Genomic DNA, 18,692 nt, shown 5'->3' with positions numbered 1-18,692 from the left:
GGTATCAAGGCCGTGCCTGAACTAATGACGAAAATCTAATTAATCAGTAACCTGCAGGGCATGCAGAATTTATGACTGTTATAGCAAACAGCAGGTTCATGACCTGTGGGCGTCCAAGGGCTTGGACTTTCATTCTTGAACACTGAAAGATACACACTCGCCCAGTCACACAAGCTTAGCATTTACCTGCCTCCGTACCATACCAACAATTCATTAACAAGCACAGGGGAAGAGAATAAACCAGTCACTAACCTCAAGAAATACCTTCCACTGAGAAAGAGGCTTATGGACTAGAGTTTCTCACAGCAAAATTTTGCAGGAAGACAGAGATCCAGAGTTCACATTTTCTCTTTTCTCTAGCAAATACTCAGCTGAATAGAGATGGACTGGAGCAGCAGCACTACCGTGGGTTTAGTGTTCATCCTGACTTTTCTGATCATTTTGAAAATTGGAAGTTTCTTGAATAGCAACCGGAGAAAGAATCTTCCCCCAGGACCAAGAGCATTACCTATCATTGGAAATCTTCATTTGTTTGACTTGAAGAGACCCTACAAGACTTATCTACAGGTAGCCATTATCTTTTCTACTGGTCACATAATTACATGTAGCCCCACAGTCCAAGATATCAGAGTTTTCCCTGATATGTTGCTTCAGAGGTGACCCATAGCAAGGGAAAGGAGACAGTTATTTGAGAAGGAAGCTCTGAATGCAGCAAGATTTGTTCTTTACTGTAACACCTTCTCCCTTCACTGCAACTTCATGCACTTCGGTTTCAGCTTTAAACTTCTCTCAAATTAACAGCAAGTCCTAACTTTATTTTTGTGGTAATTTTATGAAAAAAATGACAAAAATGATTTGGATAAATCCATCTACCTTCCATTGATCGATATGCCTAGGGTTGTGATTGTAGCCTCCTGTCTTCACTGATTTAACAGCCCCTGTCATGTTTCTTTCTTCCCTTCTTCCCCCCAAACCTTCCCCCAAACCAAAAGGGACTGTAGTTGCCAGAATATACAGAAAAGATCCAAGCAAACCAAAGAAAAAAAAAATCTCTTGCTTTTTTTCTAGTGCTTTGTTTAGTTTACTGTAGCTTAGTTTACTGTAGCCCCTCCTGATTTTGAGTCAGAAGACTTCTATGAACCTGGTTCTTTCTTTCTTTATTTATTTATTTATTAGACATTGAAATTTCATATATCTCTTTGCTGATGACTTTAAAAGGGATATCTAACGTACAAGTCTGTATGTATGTCACAACCACAGATCAAAAGACCACTCAGATGCAGTATCTAGCAAATTATCTGTAGCTATTCAATGAAGCTTAACTGGGTTGGCAAAAGTCTCTTCTTTAATTCCAATGCATCTATTATAATGGGAAGTTTGTCCTCTAACTTGAGCTTAGCTCAAGGTTTAAATATTTCATATACTTAGTGTGTAAATGAATCTGAAGTCATTGAAATGAAACGTTCACCCAGAGCATCAACACTGCAAATCGTGGAAAGCTGTTAGAGAAAAACACCCTTTGAAAAAATCAATTTCTGCTACAGCTACATTAGTCTGGGATAACAATATTATCAAAGAAGCTACCCTTAATTCAGCCACATGTCACTGCTGCTGTGTCATTTCATATAGTTGGCTGCACTTGCTTACCAGCTGTTGATTACTTTGCATAGCAATGCTAAATAGTTGCCTTCTCTGTGAAAACACACCAAAAAATAAGTGCAGTCAGGAAAATCAAGAACATTGAGTCAAGTGAAAATAATCCAAGCTAAAAAGGTACCACCCTAGACAAAACAGGGTCTCTGAGACCCTCTTTGTAGACAGATTCATGTTGATTGTAATCATATGCTAAAAGTGAAAATTTATCTGATGCTAGATCGTGGCCCAGAAAGAGTTATTTTTTACACAGTAATGGTAACAAAGGTTTGCATAGGTTTAGTTTATGAGTGTGGAGCTGCCTAAATGAAAGAAACACAGTAACATAAAAATCAGTGTGAAAAACTGAGTCAAAAATTGAATTTACATGGGATTCAGAGGGAAGTCAGAGCTGTTGGCACAAAGGAAACTCTCAGTGGCTTTGATTGTTTGGAGGTTTCAGGTGTTAACACTAGACTCCACTCCTAACTGTGCTATTCAGTCATTAATCATCATAATGTCTCTATTTACATTAATTCTCATTCTCTGTCCTAAAACATTTCACATTTTTGTAACTTAGGGGCTGGATGGGAAGATAAGTAGCACTGAAAAGGTGGTTAATTTGTTTGTAGGCCGTACAAGTTGTATATCACTGTTATCTTCCTCTGTCAGCTGTCAGAAGAATATGGTCCTGTCTACAGTGTTCAGATGGGACAAAGGAAAATAGTAGTGCTTTCTGGGTATGAGACAGTGAAGGAAGCTCTTGTAAACCAGGCAGATGCATTTGCAGAGAGACCTAGAATCCCGATCTTTGAAGATTTGACCAAAGGATATGGTGAGTTGTTTTTATTTTTCCTATCCAACTTATTAAAAAAACATATTTCCTACAGAAAAATCAGAGGCTAGCATGCCACTTAGAATCAAAATCAATATAAGGCATTGGAAATACACGTGGAAAACTATAACCAAATAGTTATTCACACAGTAATAACAGAAAACAGATAATGCCCTACTTTCAGGATCTAGAGCAATGGCATGCATGACAGAGAAGGCATTTCTAGTTTTCCTGGTATGATTCTGTACTTTGGTTGTTTGTAGCTTACCATAGAACCTCTTTTTCCTGAAATCGCATGAGTGTTATACTTCTGCTTCTCATTTGAAGTGGTGAATAGTGTTCTTAAAATCTAAATGTGGCATTAGAATGGAACACAAGCAGAACTGAGGATTTATTTTAATAAGTGAAATATTGTATTCCAAGCTGGGTTTCCAAATAAGAATTTCATGTTCAAACAAATTTAATTTTGCATCAGAAAATAATATTTATCTCTCCAAAGACACTCAGACAAATTCAGGAATAATTCTCCAAGCATTTCCATAATTGCATCTTTTAATCACATTATTGCTTGCATGTAAGCTTGTATATGTATATATATATATATATATATTTTTTTTTTTCAAAGAAAAATATAACTGAAGTAGTCAGTTAGCTAGTGTATAAAAACTCCAGTGAAAAACTGATTAGGAGGGTTTAAGACCTTGGCTAAATTTAAAACACATTTGTGCCTATTCAAGTGCTTACTGTAATCATCAGAGACACAGGATCTCAGTTCAGTAGTTCAGTCCCACTTTCAAAGGATGATGACTAGAAATTTGAACTTGAATTTCCAATACTCTCTCAGTGACAAGTGTCTCTCATAGATATATATTATTCTTGATTAAACATCTTTTAAACAGTTTTTGTTTTATTTCAATAAAACCTATTGTTGAAGTCTGAACATCCTGAAAGAAAAGTTGTTTTTCTTCCTCATCCAGATGTAATCTAACCTGTTTTAAAAGTTACTGTTATTACTATCTACATTATGTGTCTGCAAATTAGGTTTTTCAAATCTGCTACTGCATTGAAATCTTCTCTTTGTGTTAGGGGTTGTTTTTGCCCATGGTGAAAACTGGAAAGTGATGCGAAGATTTACTCTCACAACCTTACGAGACTTTGGAATGGGAAAAAGGGCCATTGAGGACCGCATCGTGGAGGAGTATGGGTATCTGTTAGACACCATTGGGTCACAAGAAGGTTGGTAGATGAGGCATTCTTCAGATCTCTAAAGTTTTGTTCAAGTACTTGGCTTGTACTTGTACTTGGCTCAAGTACAACGCTTGGCGTTAACCTCAAGTTCTTCATATGTTGTACAGCTCAGGCTGAGACATTTTTCTGTTGGTTTGGTATGGTTCTTTAATAACGAATAATAACAAAAATAAATAGCAATAGTTCGTATTAAATTTACATAGTCTTTTGACACAAGGTAATCTCTTTCTTTGTTCATTGTGTAGGAAAGCCCTTTGATGCTAGTAAAATAATTAATTCAGCAGTTGCTAACATAATTGTGTCAATATTACTGGGAAAACGATTCGACTACAAAGATTCCAGATTTATAAGACTTCTACAGTTGACCAATGAAAGTGTGAGGCTTGCTGGGAAACCTTTGGTTACGGTAATGTAAACATTTTTATGTTGTTGTTCTACTGGATGCCATGGGAACATAGTAACATGGGTAGTCTATTCTTTGTATTAAACAGAAAAATCTGAGATACTGAGAGATAATAGGTTTACAAGCACTTCCTGGGCCAAAACAAAGCTTAAGAGAAAATGTGGCAATCTTAAAACCCACAACCAAATCCCCAATCTCTCAAAGACCTACTTAAACTATAGTTTGATGAGTGCGAAATCTGGACTGATAAAATCAGACTATTCTCCCATCTTCCTTGCTTTGAGCCATTTTCTCCCTTGTGACTGAATTGTTTGCAGAGTACTAACATAAAATGGATGTAAGGAAAAAAAAATAGTAAAATAAAATAATATAAAATAAAAAGATAACGGGCAAGAGAGATTAGGGAGTTTAATTTTCTATGAGATCACTTTCCCAGTGCAGTGTATTGTTCTGAAATTTGGATGCTTGTGTTGGTACAGTCAAGTTTGATACGAGGAAAGGAACACCTGAGAAGGGAAGACAACAAGGCTCGTGGGTTTTGTTTGTTAGTTTGTTTGCTTGTTTTTTCTGGCAGCAATGCTGACTGAAATGCCCACTGAATTGGTCTTTAAGAAAAGCAATGAAATCCTGTAAGCTGTTGCTTCTGAGGGCAAGGGGAGCACTGGGTTGCCTCTCAGCTTGGTAAATGCAGCAGTCATGATACACCACCAGGGCAGGTATCTAAACTTCCAGTATATATAGACCATAACAATTTTTCTAGACAGGAGACAGCAGTGAGTTTTTAGCCTAGAGAAGACTTGGGGAGCGACTTTTTCAATGTCTGTAGATAGCTGAAGGGAGGTGCGGAGAGGCCAGCGCCCAACTCTGCTCAGCAGTGCCCAGGGCCAGGCCCAGAGGCCCCGGGCCCAGCCTGGAGCCCCGGTGGCTCCCCCTGTCCCTCAGGCAGCACTTATCTAAGAAGCTCTTTAGAGCTGTTACTCCTCCCATGGTCCAATTCCAAAAATCATGGCAGAAAAGAACTGTCAGGACCATGGAACATAAATAGCTTTTGTCTCAGACACTCTTATCGCAGAAAGAAAACAGAGATCTGTCTCTACACACACACCTTGTAGCGCACGACCAGCAAGCCCAGCATTCTCCCAAAGTATGTTTCACACTTATATAGTGACATGACAACACAGGACACCTTCTCAGAGCATGGGACAGGGAGAAGCTACAGATTTCATGGCCTACCTGTACAAAAAGATACAGAATATATTTTTTGCATGCTTCTGCTACACAGAAATGTCTCAATGAGTAACAAATATGCTCAGCTAACTGCATGCAATGCTGCCACACACCAGATTCACTTCTCTCCCTTTGGGCTTTGAAACAGGAAAAACTGTTAAAATAAACTGGTAAAATAAAATAAAATAAAATAAAATAAAATAAAATAAAATAAAATAAAATAAAATAAAATAAAATAAAATTAAATTAAAAACTTGCTGGACAACATTTCAGTTAGCTTGCGGTATAGGTTCTTTTTTGTAAAAACTTGAAGTTTCACAAGTTTTAGACATTTCATCAGCTGCACAGATCCTACTGTATACATCTGTGCAGTTCTGGTTCCGTTCGCCAGACAGCAAGGATTTAACATACCACCATTTATACTGTTGTAACAGTGGCAAAACACAGCTTTTTACTCCAATTTCTTCCTTGTATTTTGAAATATGATCCATATATGCCTGTGTGGTGACACAGACAAAGAAAATGCATGTGAAATAACTGTGGTAGTCTGAATTATTGCTGTTACTTGCTGCTTTCAACTGATGGTAGAGGTGGTCTGCAAGGAGGGAAAAGTTGTCAAGAACATACAAGGAGCTACACAATCAGTCCAAAGATCTGTCCCACCACTGGCCAGCGGCAGATATTTATGTCACATCTATGCTTCTCCTGCAAAATAGTCTCTCAGCTTCCAGTAACTTGAGGCTGAGAGGTTTCCTTTGTGGATTTTCATCCAGTCATGTTCTAAAGAAGAAAATATTAATCTTAAGCCTTTGTCTTTGTATCTGCAAAATGGGCACAATATCATTCATTTGTTCCTGTAAAATGTTTTCAGACCTTTGGCTGGTAAATTTTATCTAATGCTTTTCATTCTTGTAGATGTACAACATCTTCCCATACCTTGGATTCCTCCTAAGGGCTAACAAGACTCTTCTCAAAAATAAAGATGAATTCCAGGCTTATGTGAAAGTTACTTTTATAGAACATCTCAAAACTCTGGACAAAAATGATCTGAGAAGTTTTATTGATGCTTTCCTTGTTAAACAGCAGGAGGTAACTGAATCGTCTTTTCATTTCTTCAAACTTTTGTGGTTATATGAAGACATTTACAATTTCCTTTGAGTCCTAATAATTATGGCTATATGTCCTAACATAAATCCTTCTAAACTTAATTTCTTTCCTTTTATTTACTTGTACAGTTTACCAAGGCTTTCCATCCTTCTTTCCATCTGCTCTGACTGTTTTTCTAGCTTTTCTGACTATTTTAAAAACATAATGTATTAAAGCACTGCCTGGGCTCTAGTGGGATCCTTATTTGGGGGCTGTTATATATCTTACTTACCTTTTTCAGAGGAAAAAGAGCTCTCTTTGCAGCTGGCCCCAGTAAGGGCAGAGATCATGCAAAACATAAAACTTCTTTCAAAACTCTTCTCTGGGTACAAGCCCAAAGCACTTTGTCTTTCACACTTAAAAAAAAAAAATAAATAAATAAAAATACTTTTAGTAAAAGTTTAGCTATCTATATTGCTTTAAGTTTTTCCTTGCTTTAAGTTTTCATCTTTTTACCTCATACACTCCTTTCAGGAGAAATCCACTTCCAATGGGTATTTCCATAATGACAACTTGCTAAGCTTGGTGAGCAATTTGTTCACGGCTGGCCTTGAGACAATTTCCTCTACACTAAACTGGAGCCTTCTGCTGATGCTCAAGTACCCTGAAATTCAGAGTAAGTAGTTTTATGACAGATGCTCTTATACTCGGGAACTGAACAGGACCCTTGAAGGTCAACATATCTCTTAACACACCAAGTTTTAAAAAGCCAATACTTTCAGTTAATTATTATCCAAGTGTCACTATGCCCTGCGGTTGACACCCAGTGAGGGGCACATTGGTCAGCCTATCAGTAGATAGACAGGGAAATCAAAAAGAATCCTGGAAAACATTCACCAAAATATGATTAAAATGTAGCAAGTGAAGGAAAAGGAAATATGGTTTTCTTCTCTCTATCTCTCTCTTTTTCTTTTTTTATTAACCTTCTCTGGATTGGGAGCACTCTTAAATTATCCATTTAAATTAACCAAATCCAGGTTTCTTAGTGGCAAAGAAATAATCAGAATTTACGGTTTTCAGCTGAGGTCTTTTATACTTTTACATCAGTGAAGCCCAGTCTGTCTCGGGGATGAAAGAGTCCTTGTCTGTTTCTTATATTGTATTCCCTCATCAGGAAAGGTTCAAGAAGAGATAGAGCAAGTGATAGGGTCAAACCCTCCACGAATCGAGCATCGAACGCAAATGCCATATACAGATGCTGTTATCCATGAGGTTCAACGATTTGCTAGTATCCTGCCATTGGATTTGCCTCATGAGACTACTACAGATGTCATTCTTAAAGACTATTTCATTCCCAAGGTGAGATGCTTACAGGACTGCTTCTTTTAACATTTCTCCAATCTCAAACCTGGTTAATGTGATATATATGAACATTTCTGTGATGTCACACAATGGAAGCCAGAATAATCTCTTTGTCCAGGCTGATTTCTTCACATTAAAATCTTATTGTCATTACTGCCAACAAACTATTTTTGCACAGAATAACTCCACTGTCTTGTTTTGCAGGGAACCTACATCATCCCCTTGCTGATCTCTGTCCTGCAAGATAAATCCCAGTGGGAGAAACCAGAGATGTTCTATCCTGAACACTTTCTTGACTCCAAGGGAAAGTTTGTGAAGAAAGACGCTTTCATGCCATTTTCAGCAGGTACCTTCTGTTTTCCAGTTATACTGCTGCAAGTACCAGTCTTAGGCAATTCAGACTAGTGGTTCTTCATTATTGAAGCCTGACCTCCCCACACTGCCTTTGTCATGGGTCCATTTTCACAACTCATTTCTCAGGGTGCATTTCTGATAATAGAGAGAATGTCTACTAATTCTTTCAGCCTTTGGTAGTTATCAGTTCCCCTGTATTCAGTGATTATAAAATAGAATTTGTAGTGTCTTTTTAAATGTGAGAGAGGCTTTCAGAAAATTCCATGATAGTTTAGGTATGACATTTCTGCTCTATGACCTGGGCATCCTTGTTTCTGGCCATTTTTAAAAGACCCATTCAAAAAGTCCGCAGCAGTATCAGCCAAACAAATCTTCATATCCTGTGCCAAAAGAGAGGGGTTTTATTATATAAATACCCAAGTTCTCTTTAATATTAGTGAATGTAAAGGGGTTGCCTTTGAGTTTCCCACAGAGAGTGATGTTCACCTAAGCTTACACACCTGTATCATTTTCCAAAGCATGAGAGATTCCTACCTTCACAATGACTGCACCTTCTAAGGCATCTCTCCTGTTTTTCAGGCTCTGTCATTGTTAAGTTCCTATACATCAGTCCCTGGCCAACATATCCACAATACTCTGCACTTTTTATGGACCTTATTTGTGTTATTTTTAGTTGTTTGTGACATTTGAATATGTTTTTTCCTTATCATACTCAACATACACATATAGTAAAATCAATTTTTTTCATAAAATAATTTATGATATTGCCAATTCACAAGCCCTCTTTTTCAGATTTATGTCTAAATCTCCCAGCTGAAATCACGTCCAGGAAGCACCAGGTCTGGACATTCTCTGGAATGCTCAGTTCATAGTACGGCCATGCCTTAGTACCTTGTTTTCCACTTTCAGTCAAGCAAGGGAGTTAAAATCAAATTTCACTTCACGCCTGTGTTAGTTCTGGCCTTGAATTATCACGCTTTGATTAAGGAAGTTTATAAATGTATGAATTTGTCCAAGATTGAGAAATATATATATATATATATATGCATGGTGGTTTTGGAGAAAGGCTTATATCAGGGGTTCCATAGAATATCTCCACCACCTCCCTGCTCAGTCCTACCCTAGCTAACATATGTGTTTCCAAGGTCTTTTTTGATAAAGTGTAATAAAAATAAAAATTAAAAATAAAAATACAAAAATGCCTGTGACTAGGCTACACTAGACAAAGTCAAGACAAAAACAGCCAAAGTTGGCCTGGGAACCAAAAACTGAACCAAACCAAAATAGAGAGGGGAAAAAAGCATATTTTGTTGAAAACTGGAATTAAGAAATTCAGAAATTCAGATTGCATTTGCATATATTTATCACAAAATACAAACATATACAATACAAACATATAACCAGCCCATTTTTAGGAAAAGAAAATAAAATAATTATTTGGCTTTATAATCATATCTGTGAAGACTGAGTATCCTCTCTCTCAGGCTCTTGTGCACTTTTGAGTGCTACTTTTTTCTTTTATACTGGGGACATGACATTTCAAGGCACTGTTCTTCCTCAGAATAAAAGCTGCTTTTTTTAAGAAAAAAAAAAAAAGCTGTTTTTTATTTCTTCCAGCCATGGAAGAAGCACGTCACACAGCCTCTTATTGTCCATTCTGCATTTCATTTCAGGGCGGAGGATCTGTGCTGGTGAGACTCTTGCCAAAATGGAGCTCTTCCTCTTCTTCACCAGCCTCCTACAGAGGTTCACCTTCCACCCTCCCCCAGGAGTTTCCGCCTCAGAACTGGACCTCAACCCTGCTATTTCATTTAACATTATCCCCAAGCCCTATAAAATCTGTGCTGTAGCACGTTCATAGAGCTCAAATCAGTATAAATTTGACTTGAAAAATATATGACATTTTCATGATTTCTTAATCCTTTGGCCAAAATCATTCACAACATTACGTCTTAATAAAGATCTTCAGTACCTCCAAATGAAAGTGGTGGTGTTTTATTTTTTATTTACTGAGGGAGGGCATTTCCTGTGGACCAGAAGCCCACGCTTAATTGATGACACAGGGATCAACCTAATAGATGACCTAAACTGGGCTAAATAATAGACTCTCTTTCTTTCTCTGCCCCTGAATTGTAAATGTTAACTTATGTATGAAAATATGGGGCAGGTTCCACCAAAGGCAAGGTTTGAAAAAGGAAAGCTCTACAGAAAAAGTATTAACAGTCAGTGAGCACATTTCATTCTCATTTCATCAAAGTACTCCAAACAAATCAGATGTTTGCATTTTTTTCTCATATTAGCTTTTAAATAAAACACATATACTTCTGTCATATAAGAAATCCAATGTAACAAGAAACCTTGCATTTATCTTATAACGATTCTGAAGGCATAGAAAGAAAGTGATAATTGAAGGCATGATCACAGTGCATGAAGAAGTGGAAGGTGATACAACTGCACTGGGTTTTCCTGAGAGTGCACTTTTTTATTTATGTAACAACCAATTTTATCTAACCACCTTTGTAGATACAGATAGACATGTCCTCCATAAACCTGTTAGCTCAGGCTTTTCCATGTATTTACCTTCAAAGATGGACTTCCAAGACTAATTTTCTTTTTCTATCTCTAACATTTCTGAAAGAAAAAAATAAAACACAACAACAACAACAACAAAACTCAGTTTAAACACTATTTCTTTCCATTTTGGAGATTGGAGACAAAATTATGATTTATTTTTTTTCATGAGCAAAACAGGCCCCTGTCCATTACACGACCATCACTGACTGAGGGTGCCCAACCTCCATTATTCAGACTTTTTATACACTCCCAGGGCACCAAAGTACCCTCATTTCACTGCATGGCCAACCCATGACGATCACAAGCCTTATTATTAACCCCTAAAAGGTACATTCTGATTTGCTCGCCCAACACATACATCTCACATGAAACCTCAGTAGGGCCCCTTAATGTCTTGCTGTGACATATTAGTACCAGCAAATGAGGGAGCTGGAGCTAGTTAGGAGAGGTGCTAAACACCCGAACTACAGCATGAAGTGCTCAGTTCAGCTTACAGCAACTGTCTTCATCTCACGACTGTGTCACGCCATCTGCTGGCAGCTCTAGCCCTAGATCAGCCTTCCAGTTCACCAACACACACGTGAAAGCTACCACCGTAACATTTAGCCCGTTGCATCCCAATATAACATCAAAGCCGACTAGTTTAATGTTTATTAAACTGATTTAATGGACTACATCATCTCTGAGATGTACGATGGCCATCATTTGACTGTTTATTTGAGGATGCTGAAGGCTTTTTGCCAGGTTTTGGCACCAGACATGGAGAAACTAAATCTCCATCTCTAGGTCTTTTCTAGTTTATAAGGTGGATGGGATCTGAAAGATGGAAATGCCAGACTGTTCCTGAATTATGGCAGAGTAGGTTGGTGTTTGCAAGATCATCATGATGAAAACTGTAGCAAGGGCTGTCATTCTTCCAGGCAAGACCCACACACTTCAGAGTAAGGGAGAAGTCAGTTGTACTCAAATCAGGGTATTCATCCCCATGCAATGTCCACCAAAAAGACCCACAGTTATAATCATGACAGTACTTACTCTGTTGGTCTGCCCAATCACCTTGGACTGTTTGGGTTCACTGCTTTCAAACACATGGGCTCTCTGACCACTGAGAAAAAATAGAAACTCTCCCTCCAGCACGTGACACTTGCATCTGTAAAGTGGAAATTTCTTCTTTAATTTACTCCCTCTCTCTTCCCTGTTGTTTTCTCTTTACAACAATGGAAGGCTTAAAATGCTAAGAGTAAATTAAACAGTCCCACAAATTTATTTCACAAATATAGATGTATCCTATAGGTCTGCCACAGACTACCATTTGCAAAGAAAACAGAGTTGTTTATTCCTTATGGCAGATTACTTCTAAGGAAAAACCTTAATCCAAGTTGACCCGAGTCCAGATGGCTGTAAAGGTTATTCCTGAATATTCCGTAACTGGATAACCTCAGTAAATAAAGCATGCAACCATAGCAAATATCTGTTGCTTTTGTAATACACCTTCTGACTTTCTATTAAACATTGCATAAACACGGTTTGCAAATTCCAGATGGCAGAGGGCTAACACCTCCTGGTGACAGCAAAAGGAAGTAAAAACTGACGGAGAGTCAGCACAACCCCAGGTCAATACTTCTCCAAGCCTCCCCTTCTGCTCTCTCCCAGGAGGCAGTTTGGGAGTTGAGAAGTACTCTTGGTCCAGTCTCAATGTCCTTCAGCTGCCATCCAGCAATGCCTGGGCACTTCAGCAAAGTGCTGGTGCAATGAACATCATTGTTTGTTGAATGATCACCATAGGGTGCATAGGGGATCTTTCCCTCACCAAATGTGAGTGAAACACAACTATCTGTGTGCTTATTGCTTTTCCTCCCTCTTCTATTGACAATGAAAAATAAAAAGGTTTTGGAATAGACACTGCAGAAAGAATTTTCCTCAAACCTACGTCTTTATACACCATTGGAAACCTGCTCATCACAGATCAGAAGGGACCCTACAACATATTGCTTGTGCAAACTTTTTTTCTTCCTGTTGTCCCACTGAGCAGACAATGAACATTTGTGGTGGTGCCTAAGCCAAGGGCAGAACAACATGTATTAAACTGAACACCACCTGAAAGTGCAATAGAAGGAAAACTTCAAATACTACACAGTACATGCACTTTACTATAGACACTCTTTTATTATACCACCATGTCATTTCTGATTTCTCTCAAAAATATTTTTGGCAATTAAAAGTGATCACTGCAGTTATAAAGAATACACATCACTTGGGGATTAATATACAAAGGTTGACCAAAAAAAGAAGGGGTTATGGAGAAGCAGAACATGTATGTCTCTGAGAATTTCTGGCAAGGACATCAAAATGCCTAAACTGTGGCCACAGCCTGCCCCAGTGCTGTGTCTGCAGGCTCAGGATGTTACTTTTTCTTTTCTAGAAGAAAAGCCATTGTCTCTTCACATACCAGATGGCTCCACATGCTATTCCTTCAATTGGAAATACTTCTAGGAGTAGACAGAGCAGATAAATCCACTTCCAGTAGAATTTCAAGTTCTTCTCATCAACACCTTTCTGAAGGCAAGAAGCAGCAAAGCTCATATTCATGTTTCAGTGACCTCCCTGCATCGGCTGTGCATTGAGGTTTTTCTATTGAAATGTCACCAGTCTTGTCTGCACTCACCCTTCTTTTTCCTCCATGACCTTTATTTCCCTAGGCAACCTGAAACTCTGCCTCTCATATGGCTGGGTCCTACATTGTATGACCACCTCAGGCTTTTTGCTGAGGTTTTGCTGTTGTATATCAAATGCTTTGTTTCTGTCTTTGGATCAAACAAACACTGGATGTTGGTACCTGAAAACTATTCTCACTCTCTATAAGATCTCCAAAGCTTCTGTAAAAATGGTGTAATTGGGATGAACAAGGTAGAATCTAGAGGTAGAGACCTGGATCTATCAAATGCAATGGCAGAACTTCCCAGAACTTGAGAAAGATAAGAATTATAATATCATGTTAAAATATCCTGAAATACTAGGCTGCCTTAAGCCCCTATCTGCCTTTGAGTCAGGAGTATAAGCATCTGTGCACCTGCTCACACACTAACATAACACTATGGTTTCCTACAGTTCTTAATTTCCTATGGTCTTGTGGAAATTTTCTCGTATTCCAATAGGTCTCTCCAGCCAGGAATCACCCACTTTACTCAAAAAATATATTCAGTTTTAAAAAATTGATGAAGTACAGTCATAGCTGGGGTTTCTGAAATCGTATCTGCCAGCCACGTGTGTGAGTGACTCATGTACACTGTATGTTGTTTCAAATTGCACCGCACATACAAGTGACATTCTCATATTTAATGCAATATGAAATGCAAAAAGCTAAAATAGTAATGGAATATTTGAATTTTAGAAAAATGAAATGTCTCGATCCACTTTTTTCTTTTCATTTTAGAAAATCTCATAATTTTAGCCTAGGAACTGCTGGTATTTCAAAATCTCTCATGCAAAAGATCTGATCCAGACATAGATTTAGCAAGAAGAGGTAACTTCCATTAGTAGCATTCTGTCAGGTACACTGTAATTAACCCAAGGATATGCCTAAGCATTATCTCCTCTCTGACCTGCAGGCATCGATCCAGTATCAACTCTGACCCTTCCAAAGGTCTATGTACATTTTACCTTTACAAAGTATTTGCCTTTCCCAATTCACCTGCGTCCCTGTTAGTTAGCCCCTTGGACTACACTGTTAGTGATGCCAAAAGATGCGAGGAAGTAAAGCAGCAAGCCAACTAGTTGGGTAATGTGTGAAGCTTCATACCTAGAGAAGCCAAAGCTTATATTATTTGAACTTTTACCAGCTTCAGAGGCTCTCACCCAGCTGTTTCGGCTGACAAGTAGCCCCAGTGTCATACAGTTGGCACAGAGGAGTGGAAAGGATTTGATTTCCAATCTCTTGTCTTACAAGACCAATAGAGTCTCTCTGCATTTTGAATCCACTACTGAGAAATTTATCCCAGGAAAAAAAGGAGCCTCTGGTTCCCATGCTCTTCTGCTCTGATGTCAGACGAAGCTCACTGGCAGAGGAAATGTAAAGTTTCAAGCAGTTGTGAAAAGCACTCTTGTGAAAAACAAATTTTGTGGGAATCCCAGACCTATCTGCCAAATCTAAGGAGCTTTGACACAGGAAAGGAGGCCTGTGGAGCTCATGTATACATCCAGAGAGGAGTGGATGGGGACTACTCTGAAAAATAAACCTGCAAAAGTCATAGACATTAAAGAATGACGTTGGTAAGTTTTAAGTTTTGAATTACTTCCTTATCAAGTAATTCCCTGGTCAGATTTTTAACCCAGTCACAGAGAAAGCCTAGCAGTGTTCCTATTATTTGTTATGTAAATATACTTTCTATAAATATATTGTAAGGACATTGATAAATGATATGGTGTCCTTAGACATACTGAAGTTTGACATCTGGCAGCGTGTCTGGGTCTGAGTGGATAACCATCTGGAAGGAGGATGCTTTCACATCTACCTGCTTAGATAAAGCAACAGCTCTGGATATTCCACAGATTCCATTCTGTAGCCCTGTGTTTACAAAGATAAACACTAAGGTACTTTAAAAAGATTTTTTTTTTTTTTTTTTTTTTTTTTTTTTTTATAAATGAAGTCCACTATTACACTTTTTACAGAACTAACCAGGTACCTGAGATCTCCAAAATTATAGAACACATATATTTGTGTAATACATAATATAGATATTCTAAAGAAATCACAGAATCACAGAATTTTCTAGGTTGGAAGAGACCTCAAGATCATCGAAAATATAGAGTTGTAGAATCATACAATATCCTGAGTTGGAAGGGACCCACAAAGATCATCAGGTCCAACTCCTGGCTCCACACAGCATCACCCAAAACCAGACCCTATGTCTGAGAGCACTGTCCCAATGCTTCTTGAACTCCAGCAGGCTCAGTGCTGTGACCACTGCCCTGGGGATCCTGTCCCAGTGCCCGACCACCTCTGGGTGCAGAACCTTTCCCTCACCCCCAGCCTGACCCTGCCCTGTCCCAGCTCCATGCCATCCCCTCGGGTCCTGTCGCTGTCCCCAGAGAGCAGAGCTCAGCGCCTGCCCCTCCGCTCCCCTCGTGAGGGAGCTGCAGGCCGCCATGAGGCCTCCCCTCGGCCTGCTCTGCTCTGGGCTGAACAAACTAATGCACCTCAGTCACTCCTCAGGAATCTTCCCCTCCAGACACTTCACCATCTTTGTAGCCCTCCCTTGGACCCTAATAGTTTTATGCCTTTCTGATACCGTGCCACCTAAAACTGCGCAAAGTGCTTGAGGTGAGGCTTCAGCAGGCAGCAGTATCTGGGTTCAACTTCCAAGCACAGGCTCTCATTGGACTTCTAATTACTGCTCAGCTCAGTCTGTTTGTTGCCTACAGAATCTATGACAAGTGGCAAAAAATAAATAAATACATCCTCCTGCCAATGAAATATCTCAACATAATTGAAAGCAGAACTTGAAATGGCGACATAGGATAAAATATGGATGGAATTAAAACACAAACAAAAATCCTACAAAAGCCATAGCTTAGAACTTGTGTTTTGTATAAGTACAAAACACCTTTATGCAGAGCACAATGGCAGGGTCTACACTCCATTAAGACTTTTTAAACCAACAAGTTCATCTATTCTGTTTCCTTTAAACCAAGTTAAGGACTATACCTTGAACCTGAAAAATTTGTCCCCAGTTGATGGCATTTGTGTTTTCCAGTAGCTCCTGGTAAGCCTGTGGCTCCTTGTAGAAAACTGCATGTGCGTTAGTATAATGGTCAAGGTCATCTGTCTTATTATGGGGAGAAAAAATACAGAATTAAACATCCCTCCCTTTCCACACACACACCTTTCACACTGGAATCAAAACTCATTGAAAGGTAACCCCCGAGATCCACCAAATGGTTGGAGCTTCAGGGTGGATATTTTTAGGACATCTTACTTGGCAGTTTCAGTCGTAGAAACATCTATTGCTCTCCAGAGTGTCAAAAGTAGCAGAAAGCAGCAATGGAAGTAAGCCTTCATATAAGCAAGGCACAATAACCTAGGCCTGGTGGCAGTTTCTTGAAGCTCTTGCTGAATTCATTGTTCAATAACCACCTTTTCTACCAGTTGTCCCAACACCCACACCGTGTTATTTGGTAACCAACATCAACATGTTTAGACTGCACGTGTTCTGGTAAACAAAATAGCAGCAATGCCTGTTCTCTGCCCTGAGTTGAAATAGCACAGTCAGTTCCTGTCAATACTGTTAAATCCTCTTAGACAGGATGGCAACAACATCGGGGATCATCCTTGTCCTGTGCTGACTCCTGCATTGCTGGCCTAGGAGCACTGGCTGTCCCAGGCAGCATGCCAAGAATCTAGCACAGGCAGCACTCATAGTACCTGATGCGAGACCACACCAACAGGAGCCTGTCTCCTAGCCTGGGGTTGGGGAGGCACCCACAAATGAATGCAATTCGGAGACTGTTTTATAATGGTGGACAGAGGGGACTAAGGCAAAGCTTCTCCCAGCTTCATTTTAGCACTGCCTGTTCTGGACTCCAGGAGGACCCATCCTTCACCTTGTAGCTGTATCTGCCCCATCACAGGCTCATTAAGGCTCTTTCTTACTGTCTGCCTGTACAAAGGCTAGAGAGACAAAAGAATCCTGATAAGGCTCAGTCAAGTGCCATAAGTGCAGGTAAAATATGTCTCTGCATAAGCTGTGCAAGTTATTCTGCAGTCAGTGTGATCAGGATGCTTACAATCAATTATAGCATATACTTCACAGATAAGTTTGGTTAGGCTATAGTCACTAGTCAGCTTGCTTCAGGATAGAGCAGTGCTCCCTAGAGTGGGCTTTGCTCTCGCATCCACCTGGGTTGCCCTGCTGCGCTGTATGGTTTTCACACGCTCCAGCTACACGCTTCCCAGATAAAGCTTGCCCCATTCACAAAGCTCTCAGAAACAAAGACAATAACATGTATATGTGTGTACCTGCCTCTGAGGACGGGTGATAACAGCTTTGAAGTCTGACCATGAATCTACCACCACCTCCTTCCTGAAATGATTCCCTTGGTTCATCACAGCTCCATAAACCCGTAGGATGAAGATCCAAGAGAAGTAAGACAGCTTAAGACACACTAACGTGGCACCTGTGTTATAAACTGGAGAATGAACCAGCAACACAGAGATGAAGAGACACCATGTGCCTGTCTGCCTTTCTTCAAACTCCCACACATCTTCTCACCATATTGAAGCGGAAGCTTGCCTCTGTGTCACAACAATGCTTTGTCAGTACATGTATAGCTATACATAAAGGCAGCACTGACACGTTTGAGTACATGGCTATATTTACATAAGGGCAGTTCCTATAGCACTATGCCTGGAAATACTTTCATGTTGAAAATAAATATTGCACAGGTAGACCACCTGATCACATACCTGCCTTCAGTCATAGAACCATAGAATAACCCAAGGTGGAAGGGACCCATAAGGATCATCGAGTCCAACTCCTAGCACCGCACAGGTCTACCCAAAAGTTTAGACCACGTGACTAAGCGCACAGTCCGAACACTTCTTAAACTCCAACAGGCTTGGTGCAATGACTACTTCACCGGGGAGCCTGTTCCAGTGTGCAACCACCTTCTCAGTGAAGAACCTCTTCCTGATGTCCAGCCTAAACTTCCCCTGCCTCAGCTTGACACCATTTCTGTGGGTCCTATCACTGGTGACTAAAGAGAATAGACTGGTGCCTTGCCCTCCACCCTCTCATGAAGAAGCTGTAGACTGCAATGAGGTCTCCCCTCAGCTTCCTCTTTTCTAGGCTGAATAGACCAAGTCTTGTAGCACTTTCTCCAATCTAGATAAATAACATTTGAATGTCTTTTTGAGAAGCAGCAAATATGAAAATGTAAGAATAAAACAAAATTCCTGGAGATAGGATAAAAATT

General features: G+C 39.5%; 1 protein-coding gene across 1 annotated transcript; it reads left to right on the top strand.

The window, feature by feature from the left end:
• Positions 1–381: 381 nt before the first annotated feature.
• Positions 382–10,008, top strand: LOC116487663 (cytochrome P450 2K1-like). Its single transcript, XM_032184767.1, has 9 exons — positions 382–567; positions 2,305–2,467; positions 3,554–3,703; positions 3,961–4,121; positions 6,261–6,434; positions 6,966–7,107; positions 7,606–7,790; positions 7,998–8,139; positions 9,821–10,008. The coding sequence occupies exons 1-9, from the start codon at positions 382–384 to the stop codon at positions 10,006–10,008; spliced, it is 1,491 nt and encodes a 496-aa protein (XP_032040658.1).
• The last annotated feature ends 8,684 nt before the right edge of the window (positions 10,009–18,692 follow it).

The sequence above is a fragment of the Aythya fuligula genome, chromosome 3 (genome assembly GCF_009819795.1).
Source record: "Aythya fuligula isolate bAytFul2 chromosome 3, bAytFul2.pri, whole genome shotgun sequence".
Taxonomy (NCBI): Eukaryota; Metazoa; Chordata; class Aves; order Anseriformes; family Anatidae; genus Aythya; species Aythya fuligula.
The sequence above is the reverse complement of the archived record's forward strand: the minus strand, read 5'-3'. Positions and strand labels throughout refer to the sequence as shown.

Coding starts and splice junctions, on each gene's coding strand:
- LOC116487663 (XM_032184767.1), top strand. CDS start 382: ATGGACTGGAGCAGCAGCACTACCGTGGGTTTAGTGTTCATCCTGACT. Junction 568..2,304: donor CCTACAAGACTTATCTACAG/GTAGCCATTATC, acceptor TTCCTCTGTCAG/CTGTCAGAAGAATATGGTCC. Junction 4,122..6,260: donor CTGGGAAACCTTTGGTTACG/GTAATGTAAACA, acceptor TCATTCTTGTAG/ATGTACAACATCTTCCCATA.